Genomic DNA, 16,493 nt, shown 5'->3' with positions numbered 1-16,493 from the left:
TAAAAGGTGAAATCTAAAGTCTCAAACCTACAGATGAGAGGTGGTTTTGTTGGGTACACTGGCCCGTACTGTCATAGTAAATGACTATTTCATAAGAGGAATCAAGAACAAGATTTAAGAAGAAAAAAGAAAGCATGTCAAACAAAGACATCAAATTTCATACTCAATAGCAAAACTGCATTACAAGAGAATAGAAAACAGAGTCTTCCCTTATCTTGTTAAGAAGGCAAGGAGACGAAACAAAATTGGTTATAATATAAACAACGGTTCTGAAAGAAAGAATAAAAGAATAATGAAAAACTATTTGACCCCTGACTCAAGAGAAGTGAATGCCTGCCTTGTTAAACAAGGAAAGCAAGTATAGGAAATCCACTTTTGTAAGCTTGGAAGACCTCTTCTCCTCAAAATCTCCTTGTTTCAACACACCCAACACCTTATCTTTGAAATCAGACCCCTCCACTCCGGCATCATCACCCTCCATCTCCATGTCCTCATCATCTCTTCCATCCTCCATGTCCAAATTAAGGTCCTCAATAGCATGTGCCAATACAGACACGTCTTCAGCCATATCTGTATCCTCTGAAGACCCTTTCTGTGAGAGTTGCAGTGCCTGTAAGGTCTTATAGTTCTTTTCCAGCAAAGAGAGGACAGTCTTCCGCCTGAAAATTGAACCTAGAGTTTTATTCTTTCGGTTGAAACAAAGCCTGATTAATCCATCCCACTCCTTGAAATTCACCAGGGGAAATGGTTTCCTTGGCTCAATTCTGACAACAGAAGAATCTACTTTAGGTGGAGGACGGAAGTTGTTTTTCCTCACTTTAAGGAGATGGGAAACATGGGCCAGGAGTTGCGTGTTCACTGAAAGGCGGCAGTAAAGATCATCTCCAGGCTGAGCAACAAGTCTCATGGCGAATTCCTTTTGAAACATAATGACCGCACACCTGAAGGCTGGTCGATGTGACAACAACTTGAAAGTGAGAGGGGAAGAAATTTGGTAAGGAATGTTTGCCACACAGATATCAAAGTAGGGAAGATCACACTTAAGCACATCTCCTTGGATGACCTGTAGAAACCAGGGTTTCACAGAGAATGGTAAGCTTTGATTAGTTTAGCAGCCAGTGCACAAACAGATTCACCAGTAGAATACCAACAGAAGACAGCACATTGTGGGAGATCATGAGTAGGCCACTCCTGGAAACGTAACTCCACTTCAAATTTCAAACAGAAAAGCAAATCAAATACACCATTTCGTGATGTTCAAATTTGGTTGCCTCAATAGTATTCCTAATTTTCCATGAAGATGAGCCGATGTTTCTGGAAGTCTCAATGTCATTCATTTTGGCCATATAGGATTTGATTCCAAAACCAAAGAGATTATCCATTCAATAACTTCTGGTTCAGAAAGAAATATGAATATTTTGATGAAAGATGAACAACCAGATGAAACAATGACAACTAAGCGATATACAAGAAACAAGCCAAGAGCCTGCCAATCCATTCTCTAGCAGCATCCCCTCTTTAAGTGGAGGTTGCAGGATCCATTCCTAAAGATACAGTCTACATCTTGTCCTAGGTCGCAGTCAAACCTTAACTGTCAACCTATGAACCCTAAAGGAATCTAAAAGAGGAAATCAGACGAAATAAAATAATACGAAAACAAACCATCAAAACATGTTTACGAAGAAACACTACATCAGAAAGACATGTTTATAGAGAAACCATTCATAAAAAATGGATGCATGATTACGGAATGAGTTACTGCCCCCCAGTGCCCATCCCCACAAAGGGGGAAAAAAAACAATGAAAATTCAAAATCCAGTAAACAGACATAAAGGTAAATTGCCGATGAATATATCTTGGTGAAGTCTCAACTCAGATGGGATACATCAGTGTTAATGGAAAACAGGAAAGAAGGAAAACAACTAAGTGAAAACCAATGGGGAAAAAAGGAACACATTTTTCTAACAATTAAGAGAATTCAGCACTAATTGATGCAAGGGCAGTTACTGAAGCTCCATGGTAATTAGTGAGAGGAGAAATATATATATATATATAACATATTTAAAAAACACAACAGGTGAAGTGAAAAAACAATCAATACTCTCTAACCAGTCGATTCATCCAATCACCTAAAAAGCCTAATGACAAAAATAAAATAAGGAATATTGATACCTTCAATCTGTTGGAATCAGGTCCTTGAAAGCGACACTGCAATTCAAGAACCATGCGAGGATCCAATTCAACAGTGATCACTGACTTACCAGCCTCGAGTAGCTTCTTTGTGAGGTTACCCGTACCAGGACCAATCTCAAGGATAACATCTGTGCTCTTGATTCCAGCTTTCTGAACTATCGTGTCAACAAGGAGAGGGTTCTTGAGGATATGCTGTCCTTTTGATTTGTGGAAAGGAATGCCTCCCTGCAGAGTTGCAGCTCGGGAAGGTTTCTCCTTCCTGATCTTTCCGCCCGCCATGATTAAGCAGTGATTTGAATGTTGGAGGGAGTGAATTAAGAAGATAGAAGGGACTAGGCCTTCTCAGTTGCGTGTTACCTGCGAAGTCAGACCATTATCAACAACCAAATACATATGGCACATCTGGTGGATACGGCAAAAAAAATTTGGCTCAAAAAGATGGATACCGCAAAAATTTGGACACTGACAAGTCCATGTTTGATACATTTTCTCTCTAAAAATGGGATATTCAGGAATCAGAATACAATATGCACATCATCCAACCAACCCAATAATAGCATGAACAATATCAATTTAATGAAAGGGAGCATACCCAAGTCAATTAAATGCAATAAAGTAGCTAAATAAAATAAATCCCTCCATTAACTCAGAAAACATGAATCTCTACATTTAACACAATAATAATTAAACTCTTCTAATGGAATCACACTTTGTACCATGACGGATCAGTATGCAACAGAATGAATTGATAGTTTAACTTAAAATAAATAAAGCCCTTGATAATGTCTGATTGTTCTCGTATTAGGGACTTTGTAATGGATAAGACCGTAGAAGAAATTAGCAAATAAATATGGCATGGACAGTACATGGGATAGTGGCAGTGGGTTCTCCTTGCATAGAACAGAACTCTGGAAGGGCATTCTACGAATCCTTTCTATCTTACTCATGGTTTAAAGTATCTCCGATATCGATACAATACCCTTCAATTCGTATCTTAAATTTAGCCGACCGATACGATACACATCGATACGATACATCAAATTTTTAAAATCTTTTTGTATCGATATATATCCTACGATACATACCGATATGCACCAATACACACTGATACAATATGATACACACCGCTACGTACCGAAACTCTATGGAAAATATAAAATCGAGGTGAAATGTACGTATCGGTACGTATCAATACGTATCAGCGAGTATCGGTATGTATCGATCGGTATATATCGGTGAGTATCAGTATGTACCGATACAATACACTACAGTCATATAATGTCAAAGATGGGTAAATTTTTAGAAAACACGCTTTTTTGAGTGGTTTTTGTTCCAAAGTTGTTGCCAACCATATTTCTCTCTAACTACAGTGGAAAGCAAGGTTGGGAACAAGAATTTTACATTTATGGGACAACTACAATTCTTACTGTGATACCCTCAATTTAGTGTTTATGCATAATACATGTTATCAATAGCTTTTTTTAACAAAAATTTTATGCATAAGTGTTTAAAAAAGTATTTCCTATCCATTTATGTGCATATCTTTGGCGTATTTCCGATACGTATCGTAATTTTGGCTGACCGATACGGCGACCGATACCGATACTTTAATCCTTATTCATTTATTCTTACTTGATAGGCCTGTATAGAACTGGGAGGTGAGGAATAGATGGTGTTCTGAAAACCCATTATCAATTACTTTCCTGAGTTCCCAACAATCCCTCCACTAATAGAACAACTACTGTTTCTGATTAATTGAGTATTGACTCCGTGGATGGTAAAGGGCAGATTCAGACAAGATCTTAATGATACCCCACAGTCCCACCCAACAGTTATGCCAACAATCCCTCCACTAATAGAACAACTACTGTTTCTGATTATTTGAGTATTGACTCCGTGGATGGTAAAGGGCAGATTCAGACAAGATCTTAATGATACCCCACGGTCCCACCCAACAGTTATGTCGAGTGGCTGTGAGTGGACTCTCTACCTTGAGTTTAGTAAAGCCCAATTTCTGAGTCTTCCAAAGTGGTACAAGCCAAGCCAAGCCAAGCCAAGTGATGCAGATTAATAACCAAAATAGGCATGTTTTATTAGAGATAAGCATAGGGTTTGGTTGTATATGTGTTGGGCCTTCAGTCCATGTGGTTTGGAGTGTATTGGGCCACTTTTATGGGTCTAAAAGAGGGGCTCTAAGATTGAGTACGGGATTGTTAGTTAGTTTCCTTTTAGGTTGGCTTGATGGGGTTTATTTAGTTTCTAATTTCAGCATTATTTAGTTTCCCAATTCAGTACTTAGTTAGCTTCTAATTTCAGTACTTGTAATTCCTAGTTTCTATTTCCAGTTTTAGTAACTAGAAGAGTTTCTATTTTCTTTAGTTTCCTATTTCAGTTTTTGGAAACTATAGTTGGTTTCTATTTTCTTGTAACCCCATCATTATTATAAATAAAAGAGAGCTCTCATCAGTAGAGGGACGATTTATGAACAAAAAAAAGAAGCTTGCTGCTATGTCTCTGCTGAGACTGCCGTGTGTTTGATCACAGTGGAAGGGAGTGGTGTTTGATCCATTCGACTCCTTGCAGTGTGAAGCCCGGGAGGATCTACTACAAGTGTTTTCTTCTTCTTCAAGTATTGTTCTCTTAAGTTCTTATATATTTTTCAGGGTTTCCTAAGGCTGCAACCAGGTAAGTTCCATTCTACTTCTGTCCAGAATTTTTCTGCAAAACAGAGCAGTCGGCCCCTGCTGGAAGGACCAGATCTGGTTATCTTGATCAAAGGTTCCTCCCTATACCAGTGAGGATCGATCCAAATATTGGCTGCTTCTGCTCAGCCATTGATGAGATATTAGAAATCTCCCAATTTTTGCCTTTTAGTGGACCGAAGCTTCTATTTTCTGGATTCTGGTTCTGCTGATCTGAATAGTATTTTCTGGACTGCTGAATAATGTGTTCTGATTATTGAAGACTGTTAGTGCTTCAACAGTTTCTGATTTAAGTCTAAAACTGCTACTGGGTTGATTTATTCACAGTGTCACTATCCTGACAGATCGACATTATTTCTGTAATTTGGGGTGACTGATTGTGACCTATTTTATGTCCTAATTCTGTTGCTGATTGATTCTGCTTCTGGTATAATTTCTGCTAGTCGATATTCCAGAATTCTGGGGTTTGTTACTTCTGGTTTTCAAATTCTGTTTACTGGGTAATTCTGGAATACTGCTGCTGTCTCCTATTGGGTGAATTTTGGTTGTTCTCTAGTTTAAAAGTTCCTGTTGTTTGGGTCTAGTTTGATTGTTCAAATCTGGTCCTATATTACCAAGTGGATAGAGTTCTGGGCCTTCTGATCTGTCTTCTGAAATAGAAAAAGAGTATGAACATTGAAAGGAGGTTTGAATTCAGAACAAAGAGTAGGATGTGATGATACTCACCAAAAACTCAACCACAGTATAGAATGGAACTTAAATTGGACAGAAGCTTACAAGTTTCAGATCATAAATAGAAAATCGGAATAGCAGGAAGAGCAGGGAGCTTCTCATTTGAGTATTCCTTGGAGATTTCACATAATTAGAGAAGCTTGCAGAATGTGATTTCGATAAAATGATTCAGTTAGAATTCGGAAACTTAAATCCACCAAAAATTTGTTTAGCCGATGGTGTCTGCCGAGATAGGCTAAACTGTTAACGAACTCGGATTCTGGAATCATTCGGAAGGCATGATATTTGGAATAATTCGATTTTCCAATTTAAAATTAGATTAAAAAAAACTGTGATGCAGAAGCTAGGTTCCACACCAGTACCACCAGAGGTAGATGAAGACAAGGCTAGATTCCAGAGTTTGACAGATTCTGAGAGCCTGAGGTTCCAGATTCTAGATTACCAGTCACTTCAGGAATCTCTTATGATCAGTCCAATCACGGGGTTTCTATTATCAATTTTATCTTCCTTTTCTGACTGTTATTACTTAATACTAGTCAGGCTGGATTAGGCTTTAGTAATTTCCAGTCATGTTTGATTTTTTTCCCCCTTTAGTGTTAAAAGTATTCTAGTGTAAGATTGGACCTCTCCAAAAGCTGATCATTTGGAGGAGTTCTGATTAATTGTTTTTTCTTATCCGTTTCAAGTCAGGATTGACTTAGTTTTCCCAAGTCAATCATGGTTTGGAATTTACAAACATTATAAATATATGTAAGGCCTCCAGCCCCCACTATCCTCTCACCCCAACAACAATTTGAAGAAGTTATACGGTTTTGAATTTTCTGAAATAAGCTATTGTGAATTCATTAGAGCTGATGTGAATTCAGTGGTGCACCTGGTGGATTTTGGGAGGGCTTAGGTGGATCCCTAGATTGTTATTCTTCTATCTTTCTATCTATCTCTCTATCAGAAACATCAGATCAGATCCAAATAACTCTATACCCCATGGTTATTCTGTTCTTCTGCTAATTCTCAGATTTGCTAATGTTTGTGTGTTCTGCTACATTCTTACCGCCTTTTGTGGGAAATTTCAGATAGTCAAGATGGTCAAGGAGCCAAAAGGCTCAACTTCCGGGTGAGTGAGTTGACTTGTAATAGCTTCAGTAACCTCTGATTTATATATTCTGAAATTCTGCTTTAAAATTCTCCAACTTTTCTGATTGCATACATCAATTCAGAGTCTGCTTTTATCAGTACCAGTAGGATTCTTCAGAAAACTACTTTCTTTTATCAGCTTGAGTCCATATTCAGTAGGTCATCTTGGCCAGCAGAACAGACCCATTGATTGGGTTTTTGACGATTCTGATCTGTTTGAATGTAGTAACAGAAATTTCTTTGATTCTGGTTTCGTTTTCTCTATACTGTGATCCTGCCATTTTGGTCATCCGTTAGAATCATTCTTTTGGAATATTAGATCACATTAAGCCAACTCTATAAGAAATAGAGATTCAGATTAATCCATGAATTATTCATTTAACACTCAAAAAAATTAAGCAAAAAATTCAAATTCTCATTTAATATTTGGAGTACCTATTTTCACCAGTATTAATGAATTATCATATTTGAAATTTTGAATAAAACTCTAATAATATAACAATTGAAACAAAATTGGAATAAATATCATCCATCTCACAAGACGTTTCTCTGACTTTGTTCCCTGTGCAACAGTATAAGAATTCCAATCTGAAATTTCACTCGTTGAACAACCAATTTCTTAAGCTTTCAGTTCTCTTTTCTTCAGTCATTAATTTAGTTTCATGATCATTCAATGCACTCGCTCTGAAACCTAAAAACTGACTAGAAGCTAATCTACCCATCTATTCTTTTGTTTTTTCCAGCAGTCATTATTAAAATTCTCACTACCAGAATATCAAAGCAATATAGAACGAGACAGAAATCTGGCCCAATTCAAAATAGCAAATATAAATCCAAATATTTCGATGAGAGAGAGAGAGACACTCAAGTAGAAAATACTGACGTACCAAGCAATGCAAAAGAGAGATTTCAGAGAAGAAAGGGAAGTTTGCTGTCGAGTACTCGAGTATAGTGGTTGAGTTGGAGAAGCACGCTCAAGTGATGCCCTAATGCGCAGAAGAGAAAAAAACAATAATAACTTTTCAGTATTGCTGGGGGATCCACTGCTGCTACAAAAGGTAGAAGAAAGCGAACATTCAAGAGCAGAGAGAGAGAGAGAGATAGAGAGAGAGTACCGGGAGTTCGCTTCGCTGCTAAGAATGACAACACCAGAGCCGACCAGAGGTGAGATGCAACGGCAAGGAGAGGAACGGGAGGTGGAGGAGACTGAGCTTCAGGGGTTGGGATGGGCTGAGGTCCTGATTCCTGACTCCTGAGGACGAAGGGTTTTTGGTTGGCGGAAGGTTCTATTGACGTGCTCACCCATAAACCCATATTGCAGGGTTTCAAAACTCGTAATCGGTAATCCAATCGGCTAGTCCGATTCAGATTCAAATCGGCATGAATCGGACAGAATTTGCCGGTAACTGCATTAATCCGCGGTAATCAATCGGAGGCGACGCGAACCCACCCTAAGCGGGTATAGGGTTAGATCCAAAAATTCTGGTCCTTAGGCCGGTCTGGCCTGAGTCAGGGTCAAGGCAGGTAAAAATGATGTCTGTGGCCCACTTGGCCCTAATTTTTTCCCTAATTTGGCCTTGTTTGACCCTCATTTTTTTAGTGTTCCATTGCCAATATTTTAAGTTTGATAATTATCGTACACCACGTTTGTAGAAATTACTTATCTAATGACGTTTTCTAAATTTTTATTTTACTTTTCAATTTCAAGGTTTTTAGATACAAAGTCAAGTGAATTTTTTGTTATTTCATATTTTATAGGGTCAGGGTCAGAGTATACCCAACATGGTCTGTCCACTTGAACTCTGAGTCAGGGTTCAAGGCGGGCTTGAGCCAGCTAATGGGACCCAAGGTTGTGTTAGGATCTTAAGAAGCCCAACCCACCTTGACTCTGTTGCAACCCTACTCTCAATCAATTTAAATTAACCTAAAGTAATCAAAATATATGAAGAAAGAATGTTATCCTATACCATGTACCTACGTCAAGAATAGTGAGTGTAAAAATATCGCACTATCCCATGTTGAAGATGCTCACTAGCACTCTCCCATTGATTGTGGGCAGTGGTGTATACATACACTATCATGTAACGGTCTCTTGTCTATAAATATATTTACTAAGCAACAAAACTCAATAAGAAAAGCGTAGGCTTTGGAGCAGGTTAGGATTAAGTGAGAAGGAGCTTAATTCTGCATAACTACATGTGCAAACTCTTTGAAGTTTCTCCTTGTCTTTCATAGGTGTCCTTAAACATCTTATGGGTTCTATATTCCCACCGAAATAAATATGGAAAATTTTAGAGGCTTCTTAATCCAAACTCTTTGAGTTCCCTTAGATCTCAAACAAGCTAGAACTTGAATAGTTAGGGAGTTTATGGCTCATCAATGGCAAAAAATAGGGAATTAATTGACAGACAATGAAGTCAAGCTGACAATTGACTAGGGGTGCAAGTTTGGCTCTAATGGCCTGAACCCGCCCTTGGCCCGCCCTGATCCCGAATAAGTACCGATCTAAAAATTTTGGCGCTGAAGGGTGGCCCAATTCTGAAATTTCTGACCCTAAGTCAAGGTCAAGACGGGTAAGGGTTGATGTTTTTGGCTCACCCAGCCCGCCCTGAACCCGGCCATGATTTTTGCCCTTGATGTTGACCTGACCCTAATATTAACCTTGAATTTAACATAATTTTATAGATTGTTTGCCTTATTAGGATGATCTCTTCGTTTATCTTGACAAATAATTGAAATTTTTTGGATTATTTGCTTTCTTATGATGATCTCTTCTTTGTTTACCATAATAGTTAGAGTTATTTGTATTGTTTGAATGTTTGCTTTAGAATGTTCTCCTCATGGCAAGTAATTTGTAACTTTGTATTTTTGATCTCCTATTTATTATGAATATTTTTTATTTTTAAGTTATTTCATATTTTGTAGGGTCAGTGTATACCCAGCCCTTGATGGCAAACCAAGGTCAGGGTCATCCCGGTCTGATCCTAAAAAAACATTGCCAATTAAGGCGGGTAAGAATTGGACTGAACCCTGAAGGGTAGGGCCAGGGCGAGTTTGGGCCTAGTTAAGGGGACTCAGGGTTCGGCTAAGGTTTTAAGAAACCTAGCCCAACCCGGCCCTGTTACACCCCTTTATTGACATAAGTGATTGGTTGGACGATCAGTCGACACCGGTGACTGGTCAACCTACCAATCAACAGTGTTGGTAGATATGCCTTTAGATCCATCTAAGGCTAAGAAGGTTTGGACACACATTCTCAAGTATTGACAGGTGTTGATATGTGTGATCAAACCCTCACAATCCTTCATCCTTGGATGATTGTTGAACAGGCATTGATGGGTGCAGTAGTTGGAGAGGAGGCCCGTCCATGTATGTCTGCCAAAGCTAGTTTATTTCTCCTTTCTTAAGCTGATACATGGGTTTTGGGTTTGGTCCAAGTCTACCCTGGACCAAGGCTAAGCCTGTTTCTAGGTCTAGGCCAAGTCTAATCTGCACATGAAAAGTCCAATTTTCATTATTCATTTTTTTTTTTCAATGATTTTAACAATTCGACGTCACTAGGGTAACAAAGAACCTCTCGAGATATAAAAACGGGTGCCATGACATCTCATAACACATTCCCTCGTCATTAACTAACCCGCTATGGGTTGACAAATTCAGATATCTATGATTATCAAGTTTTGTTCATAAAATAGATTTTTTATAAAGCGAAAAAATCATGGGGATGCTTTTTTTGAACCAAAAAAACAAAAAAGATGTACCAAAGGGCGCAAATTGACATATTCTCTCATCAAACAAATGTGGCCCTCTCATTGGTGTGGTTCTACTGTGGCATCATCGGAAAGCTTTGCCCTTCTAAAATCCATTGCACTTCATATTTGTTAAAGGGAAGAGAATTTGACCCACGTCTAGAGAAAAATAGAAGTTTAAATGGATGTATCATATATAAGTGTCATTAACATCATGCTAAGATTACCATAACTCTAAATTAAGGAAGATGTTCCCCACACTTCCAATGCAGGATGAATCTCCCACCTCACTAATCACAACTGTAAACAATTTTCTCACAGGACCCACATGATGAAAGAGAAGAAAAAAAATGTCAACATGAGATTTACGTGATTAAAATGTGAGAAGATGGAAAAGCATAAGGATGTCAAATCAGAACTAAAACCGGAAATTGAATCCACTTCCATACCAAATACCCTGAACCGAACCAAATTGACTACAATATGGTTACATCTTGAATTTGAAATGATTGTTTATAATTTGGTTCGATTTATATCTAGATCTATGTACGAATCGGTGGTTCTAATCGGAATCGAACCGAATAACTTGATGTAACTTTTTCCTCTTCTTAAAACTAAACAATTGATGTAACTTAAATAGAAATCTGACATAATTAATCATTTAAATTGTTTTATAGAGTTAAAGTTATAGTCTAAGTTTAAACCTCCTTTTGTTAGGCAAGAACAACAACCTAGTAAATGAGCATTTATATTTTGTCATCTCTATAGCAGAATCGAATTTAAAAACTGGATCATACCAAAAAAAAATTGTTAAAACTGGATACTGGCATCAAATAGGAACTGAATATAAAACCCGAATAGGAACTGAAATCATACCGGTACCAGATAGGTTTGGTACAAGCACCGATTTCTATAACCGAAGTGGAACTGATCCAATTATGGATCATACTAGCACCCTTTAAAACCGAAACCGTGACCAAACAAAATACTTGATTCCGAACCAATTGACACACTTACGAAAACATCATCGAATAAGATTTTTTCCCAAGAGAAGGGAGGTATGGTACTAATTAAAAGCCAGCCCTTTCGATCTATTGGTTAACATAGTTCTAATTGTCACGAATGCAGATTCCTGGAGTGAAGACCTCGTATTTCTTGGAGTTGGAGGCAGGCAATTCAGCGGATCTTGGGAAATTTTATCTATTCATTTTCCTCCAATGCGTGCATTACTAGTGCCCTATTCTTACGCAAAATGGTTATTCCCTTTCTTTATATACATATATGATCTTACACAGAAAATTTGAAATTTCAATCCAATCTCTTAACCTCCGGATCCAACTTCGCAGAAGTGAATATCTTCATATTTGAAAGACGGTTAAGACCAAGTCAAAGTTAGCTTCATTAACGGTTATCTCCAACAAACCCACCACTTCCATAATCCATCTCTCTCTCCACCGTCTCTCCCATTTCACACGGTAACTACCTCCTCACAACACTCTTCAAAACTAAATCTAATAAAGTCCAACCCAAGTAATCAGATTTCTCTCTAATCAGCTCAGGCGCTCTTCAGCTTCAAAGAAAAAACAATGGCCACCTCTCAATTCTTGTTATGCTTAATCCTCCTTTCTTCCACCCAATTCTTCTCGGTGTATTCACATGAATTCGAAGTCGGTGATAACAAAGGTTGGGCTGTTCCTTCCTCCAAGAATGATGATTTTTATAATGATTGGGCTTCGAAACAGCGATTCCTAGTCAACGACTCCATCGGTAAGTATTATTAGGAATTTAGGTATAAGTCATCCTTAAAAGCTAATCTTTAATTATGTGCATTTACATTTATGACTTCAGATTTCAAGTACAATAAGGATTCAGTGATGGTAGTGACTGCTGACGAGTACGTGAAATGTCATTCTTCACATCCAATCTTTTTCTCCAACACTGGCAACACTACCTATAGGTTTGATCATCCAGGCTTGTTTTACTTCATCAGTGGTGTCTCTGGCCACTGCGCGAAAGGACAGAGGTTGATCATTAAGGTGTTGGAGTCGCATATTTCTCCCCCACCGGCCAGCCAGAATGGGACTGGTGGGTCCTCTGCAGGGTCCAACGGTGCAGTTAACGTGGCAGCTCCCTTTGCTGCTCCACTCGTAATGTCTGCTTTGGTTGCATTTTTAATTAGGTTCTTCTAAGTCCCCCCCCCCTCTTTAGATCTCTTTTTAGTCTTAGCAGCAACATTTAGGCTAGGTGTCTCCATGACCACATTTTTTTTCAATTTTTTAAGAATAGTTGGGTGATTACACCTTCTACTAGGAATCAGGAACAATATTGCTTCATTTTACATGTTCAGATTTTATTTCTCTCTCTCTCTCTCTCTCTCTCTCTCTAAACTGATTTGATCCAATCAATTATTGAAATTTGTGCTTTTACTTGATATTGGGATGATTAACTTTGACATAAATCTAATGGTTAAGGAGCAGCTGCAGCAGCTCCAGTAAGAATCAAGGCTTTTATATTCCTCTTTGGCCAAGGCATCAAATCCCTGTAGATAGGAGAATACCCTCTCCATTTTCTATACACCCGAACCAAAAAAAAATTACGGGTCCTCTAATCAACTAAACATTCAAGTCAGATTTTCAGGATCAATCGAGCTAATATCAAACAAGTTAACGTGTAGGTGCGGATGTGGGCTACATTGCCAATCAGCTCCAACTTCTACCATGCAGTTGATGGGAGATAAAAAACCTAAATGGGATCGATATCGATTTGGATAACCTTGAAACGGACAGAAATACCATTTTACCCTTTACCCTTTATTTATACCGATCATGGCGTCAAACAAAGTATCTAATAATTGCTTTAAAAAAAAATGCATTAGGGCTTTTTGCATGCCGTTGTCTGGTCCTCTTATCAGACATGAACGAATCCATGCTAGCGTTTACTAGGGGACTCACATATCATGCCTTGTGTCTGAACATAAATGGTATAAAATGACCATAGTGCCTTTCTTAGTCAATGTTTTCCCCATAGAATGTTTCCCAATCCGTGGTTTTGTGTTTCAGCTAATGGTAATCCTAACCCAACTCTAAGTCCTCAAAATTCAAGACCCAACCCTGTTGGGTTCATACCAACCCAATCCATATCGGGTTGGGTTGGGCTAGGTTGAGTTGGATTGACCTTAACTTTTGCACTGGTTGGATTAACATTGATTGACCTATTTTAAATTTCAGGTCAAAGCTAATCCTGACCTATGGTTGGAATTTTTCAATCCTAATTTGCCTTTCTGATAAAAAAAAAAAGGGTAATTTATGACGCCACCCCCTGGAGAATGCCAATATTATATGGACACCCCCTCTCTTTCACCAAATTATAATAAAACCCCTTATCGTCAATCATTGTAAAATGAAGAGTTAAAATGACTGTTATACCCTATTCACTAAAACTAATGTTTTAACCCAAGATATAAAGAGAGAGAGAGAGAGAGTAAACCCAAGTCGTCTACCTTATACTCTCCGATTGAGAATTTATGCAAAGAAGAAAACAACGACGATCGTTACCTGAGTCCAGAAACCAGATTCCTGTGAGGGAGGGGCTGGATTGGCTATCGCTGATGAGGGAAACATCCTAATTTGTGAGGGAGGGATTACAAAAAAACGTTAGTGAAAGTAAAGTACCAGAGGAGGAAACTGGTTCAATCTGGGTTCCTTCAGGTCTGAGTAATCGCAATCACCTAGAAGAAAGAGGAGGATCCCACTTCATCCCATAGATTAAAAAAATCCCAACGCAACTCATACAACAAAACAAACAGATTCAACTGGGAATAAGACAATAGGGAAGAAAAAAGGTCCTCCCCTTCTGTTCAGCCACAGGCGCAAGGAAGAAGACAACGGAGAGAAAGAGAAAGAGAGAGAGAGACCTTCATCTTCTGATTTGGGCGGTAGCGATGGCGGAGGCAGACTTCTTTCGCATATGGACTTGAAACCTCATGCATCTGACGATTTTTTGATCTCTGTCGTTCAAGCTAACTCTTCCCTTGAAGATCAAAGCAAAGTCTTCACATCTCCTTCCGCCACTTACGTTGGCATCTACGACAGACACGGTGGCTCTGAAGCTTCTCGATTCATCAATAACCATCTATTCCCTTATCTTCACAGTAACCCACCTTCCCAAATTTCCTTTTTCTTCATTCTGTTTTATATTATTCTATTGGTTAATGAGAACTTACTCAATTTGTTCTTTGTTCCACTATCTCTACAGGGTTTGTGGCGGAACAAAGGGGATTGTCAACGGATGTCATAAAGAAGGCTTTTGATGCCACTGAGGAGGAGTTCTTGCATTTGGTGAAGCGTTTGTGGCCGGCTTGGCCGCAGATCGCTTATGTGAGTTCCTTTTGTTTGGTTGGTGCCATTTCCGGTGATATGTTGTATCTAGCCAATCTTGGGGACTCCAAGGCCGTTCTTGGCCAGAAGGCATCCGTGGATCGAAGGATTCCGGTGTTGATGGAACGCTTGTCCACCGATCAATATTTTGCAGTGGAGGAAGTAAGGAAGGAGGTGGAGGCGCTTCATCCAAATGATTCTCATATTCTCGTTTACAGTCGTGAAGTTCGGCAGGTTAAGGATATAGGATGAGTACCAAAGTATACATAGGTTTAAGTATTAAGGGCATTTTGATATTTGAAATAAAATATATTAGCTGACATCAGCCTTCTTGGTATATTCTGTGACACTAATTGACGGTAGGGGGTCCAAGTTTAATTTGGTAAAAGAAAGGAGAAGTCCCTATAATATTGGTAATCTCCAAGGGTAGCATTGCAAATTACCCAAAAAAATTGATCTAAATTCTGTTCATGCCTTAGGGCAAACTGGGGCGGGTCCTTGTCAGGGCCCAGGGCTAAGCTTTCAACCCTAGTTCGAGGCTTCCAACTAGGGGTGTCAATTCGTGGCCCGACCCGACTAAACCGATCGGGACCGACCGTTTATAGACCGACCCGGCCCGGACCATTTATTAAACGTGTCGGGCTTGAGCCCGACCCGTTTATAAATGGTCGATCTCGGTTTTGTTACTTGGACCGTCGGACGCTCGACTGAGACCGACCGAATAACGCCCGATTGAGACCGGCCTATTGTGCACCGACTTGGCCCGACCTTTTAATGATTGTATAATACCTATTTTACCCCCCAAATTAAAGAACAAAAACTAAAAAGTAAAGACATGTTCACATTTTAAATAATGGTTATATTTGGTATCATTTATTGATTTATTTTCATTTTTTTGGACTTGCATGAGTGGGCCAGAATATAAGAGCACATTTTAAAGAGGGCCCATTTAAAAACCGGTTAAAGCCCGTTTAACATTAAACATGTCCGTAGCCCCGTTAAGGCCCGACTAAAGCCCGATTAAGGTAACTCGATTATAGCCCGAGGCCGACCGATCGAATATAAAGTGTACCATGCCCTCAATAACTAAGCCCGATTAGTTAAATGGGCGAACACAGTGTAGCCTTTGAAAGTCTTCAAACCCGATTAAGCCCGATCGAAACCGAACCAACCTGACCGGTTGACAACCCTACTTCCAACCACCAATGAAAGGACTTTCGGTCGGGCTTCTAGCGTTAATGGTCTTATGGGTCGTAGCGGCTGGCACTGAAGAGTCGTACTAAAGGTCTGATGTGTAACTCGTAGGTTCCAGTGAATCATGGTTAAAGTTTCTCAAAGTATCTGTTGTAACACACTGCTTTCTTATTGAGATCCAGCTCACCCTTCTTGACGGCGTGAACCTAGCGTCGTTGGCCAGCTGTTTTCCAGCATACATAAACACCCGTCCGGTCAACTTCGAATATATTCTAATCTCTAACTTCACTAAAATATCAAAACTGCCATTCTTGAAACCAACTGTCCTTATAATTTAAATTTCAACCAATCACCATTTCCCCTCATCGAGTCTTCGGAGGTGAAATGGACAACGTTCGTTTCCTAAGATCTCT

The 16,493-nt window shown here is 39.1% G+C and overlaps 3 protein-coding genes across 4 annotated transcripts; 2 read left to right on the top strand and 1 right to left on the bottom strand.

Annotated features, from left to right (window-relative positions):
* Window positions 1-137: 137 nt before the first annotated feature.
* LOC122075754 (ribosomal RNA small subunit methyltransferase-like) lies at window positions 138-8,230 on the bottom strand. 2 transcript variants are annotated; one of them, XM_042640900.1, is made up of 5 exons: window positions 7,877-8,230; window positions 7,649-7,747; window positions 6,864-7,035; window positions 2,173-2,550; window positions 138-1,063 (listed from the first exon to the last, which is right to left on the bottom strand). In XM_042640900.1, the coding sequence occupies exons 4-5, from the start codon at window positions 2,470-2,472 to the stop codon at window positions 317-319; spliced, it is 1,047 nt and encodes a 348-aa protein (XP_042496834.1). In that variant the 5' UTR covers window positions 2,473-2,550; window positions 6,864-7,035; window positions 7,649-7,747; window positions 7,877-8,230; the 3' UTR covers window positions 138-316. The 2 variants fall into 2 exon arrangements, with proteins under 2 accessions (XP_042496834.1, XP_042496833.1); XM_042640899.1 differs by lacking the exon at window positions 6,864-7,035 and having other exon boundaries at window positions 7,877-8,229.
* Window positions 8,231-11,834: 3,604 nt separating this feature from the next.
* LOC122075126 (mavicyanin-like) lies at window positions 11,835-12,873 on the top strand. Its single transcript, XM_042640038.1, has 2 exons — window positions 11,835-12,277; window positions 12,359-12,873. The coding sequence occupies exons 1-2, from the start codon at window positions 12,097-12,099 to the stop codon at window positions 12,697-12,699; spliced, it is 522 nt and encodes a 173-aa protein (XP_042495972.1). The 5' UTR covers window positions 11,835-12,096; the 3' UTR covers window positions 12,700-12,873.
* A 550-nt stretch (window positions 12,874-13,423) lies between these two features.
* LOC122076309 (probable protein phosphatase 2C 63) lies at window positions 13,424-15,138 on the top strand. Its single transcript, XM_042641624.1, has 3 exons — window positions 13,424-13,490; window positions 14,316-14,660; window positions 14,765-15,138. Exons 1-3 carry the CDS (start codon window positions 13,424-13,426, stop codon window positions 15,136-15,138), a joined length of 786 nt encoding a protein of 261 aa, XP_042497558.1.
* The last annotated feature ends 1,355 nt before the right edge of the window (window positions 15,139-16,493 follow it).

The sequence above is a fragment of the Macadamia integrifolia genome, chromosome 4 (genome assembly GCF_013358625.1).
Source record: "Macadamia integrifolia cultivar HAES 741 chromosome 4, SCU_Mint_v3, whole genome shotgun sequence".
NCBI lineage: Eukaryota > Viridiplantae > Streptophyta > Magnoliopsida > Proteales > Proteaceae > Macadamia > Macadamia integrifolia.
This window is presented reverse-complemented; position numbering and strand designations above follow the sequence as displayed.

What these genes read in the sequence shown, in the direction of transcription:
- LOC122075754 (XM_042640900.1), bottom strand. Translation starts at nt 2,472, where the DNA reads ATGGCGGGCGGAAAGATCAGGAAGGAGAAACCTTCCCGAGCTGCAACT. An exon ending in CTGATTCCAACAGATTGAAG is followed by an intron (nt 1,064 to 2,172) that starts GTATCAATATTC and finishes TGGTTTCTACAG; the next exon opens with GTCATCCAAGGAGATGTGCT.
- LOC122075126 (XM_042640038.1), top strand. Translation starts at nt 12,097, where the DNA reads ATGGCCACCTCTCAATTCTTGTTATGCTTAATCCTCCTTTCTTCCACC. An exon ending in CCTAGTCAACGACTCCATCG is followed by an intron (nt 12,278 to 12,358) that starts GTAAGTATTATT and finishes TTATGACTTCAG; the next exon opens with ATTTCAAGTACAATAAGGAT.
- LOC122076309 (XM_042641624.1), top strand. Translation starts at nt 13,424, where the DNA reads ATGAACGAATCCATGCTAGCGTTTACTAGGGGACTCACATATCATGCC. An exon ending in CTTGTGTCTGAACATAAATG is followed by an intron (nt 13,491 to 14,315) that starts GTATAAAATGAC and finishes CAAAACAAACAG; the next exon opens with ATTCAACTGGGAATAAGACA. An exon ending in TCTATTCCCTTATCTTCACA is followed by an intron (nt 14,661 to 14,764) that starts GTAACCCACCTT and finishes CTATCTCTACAG; the next exon opens with GGTTTGTGGCGGAACAAAGG.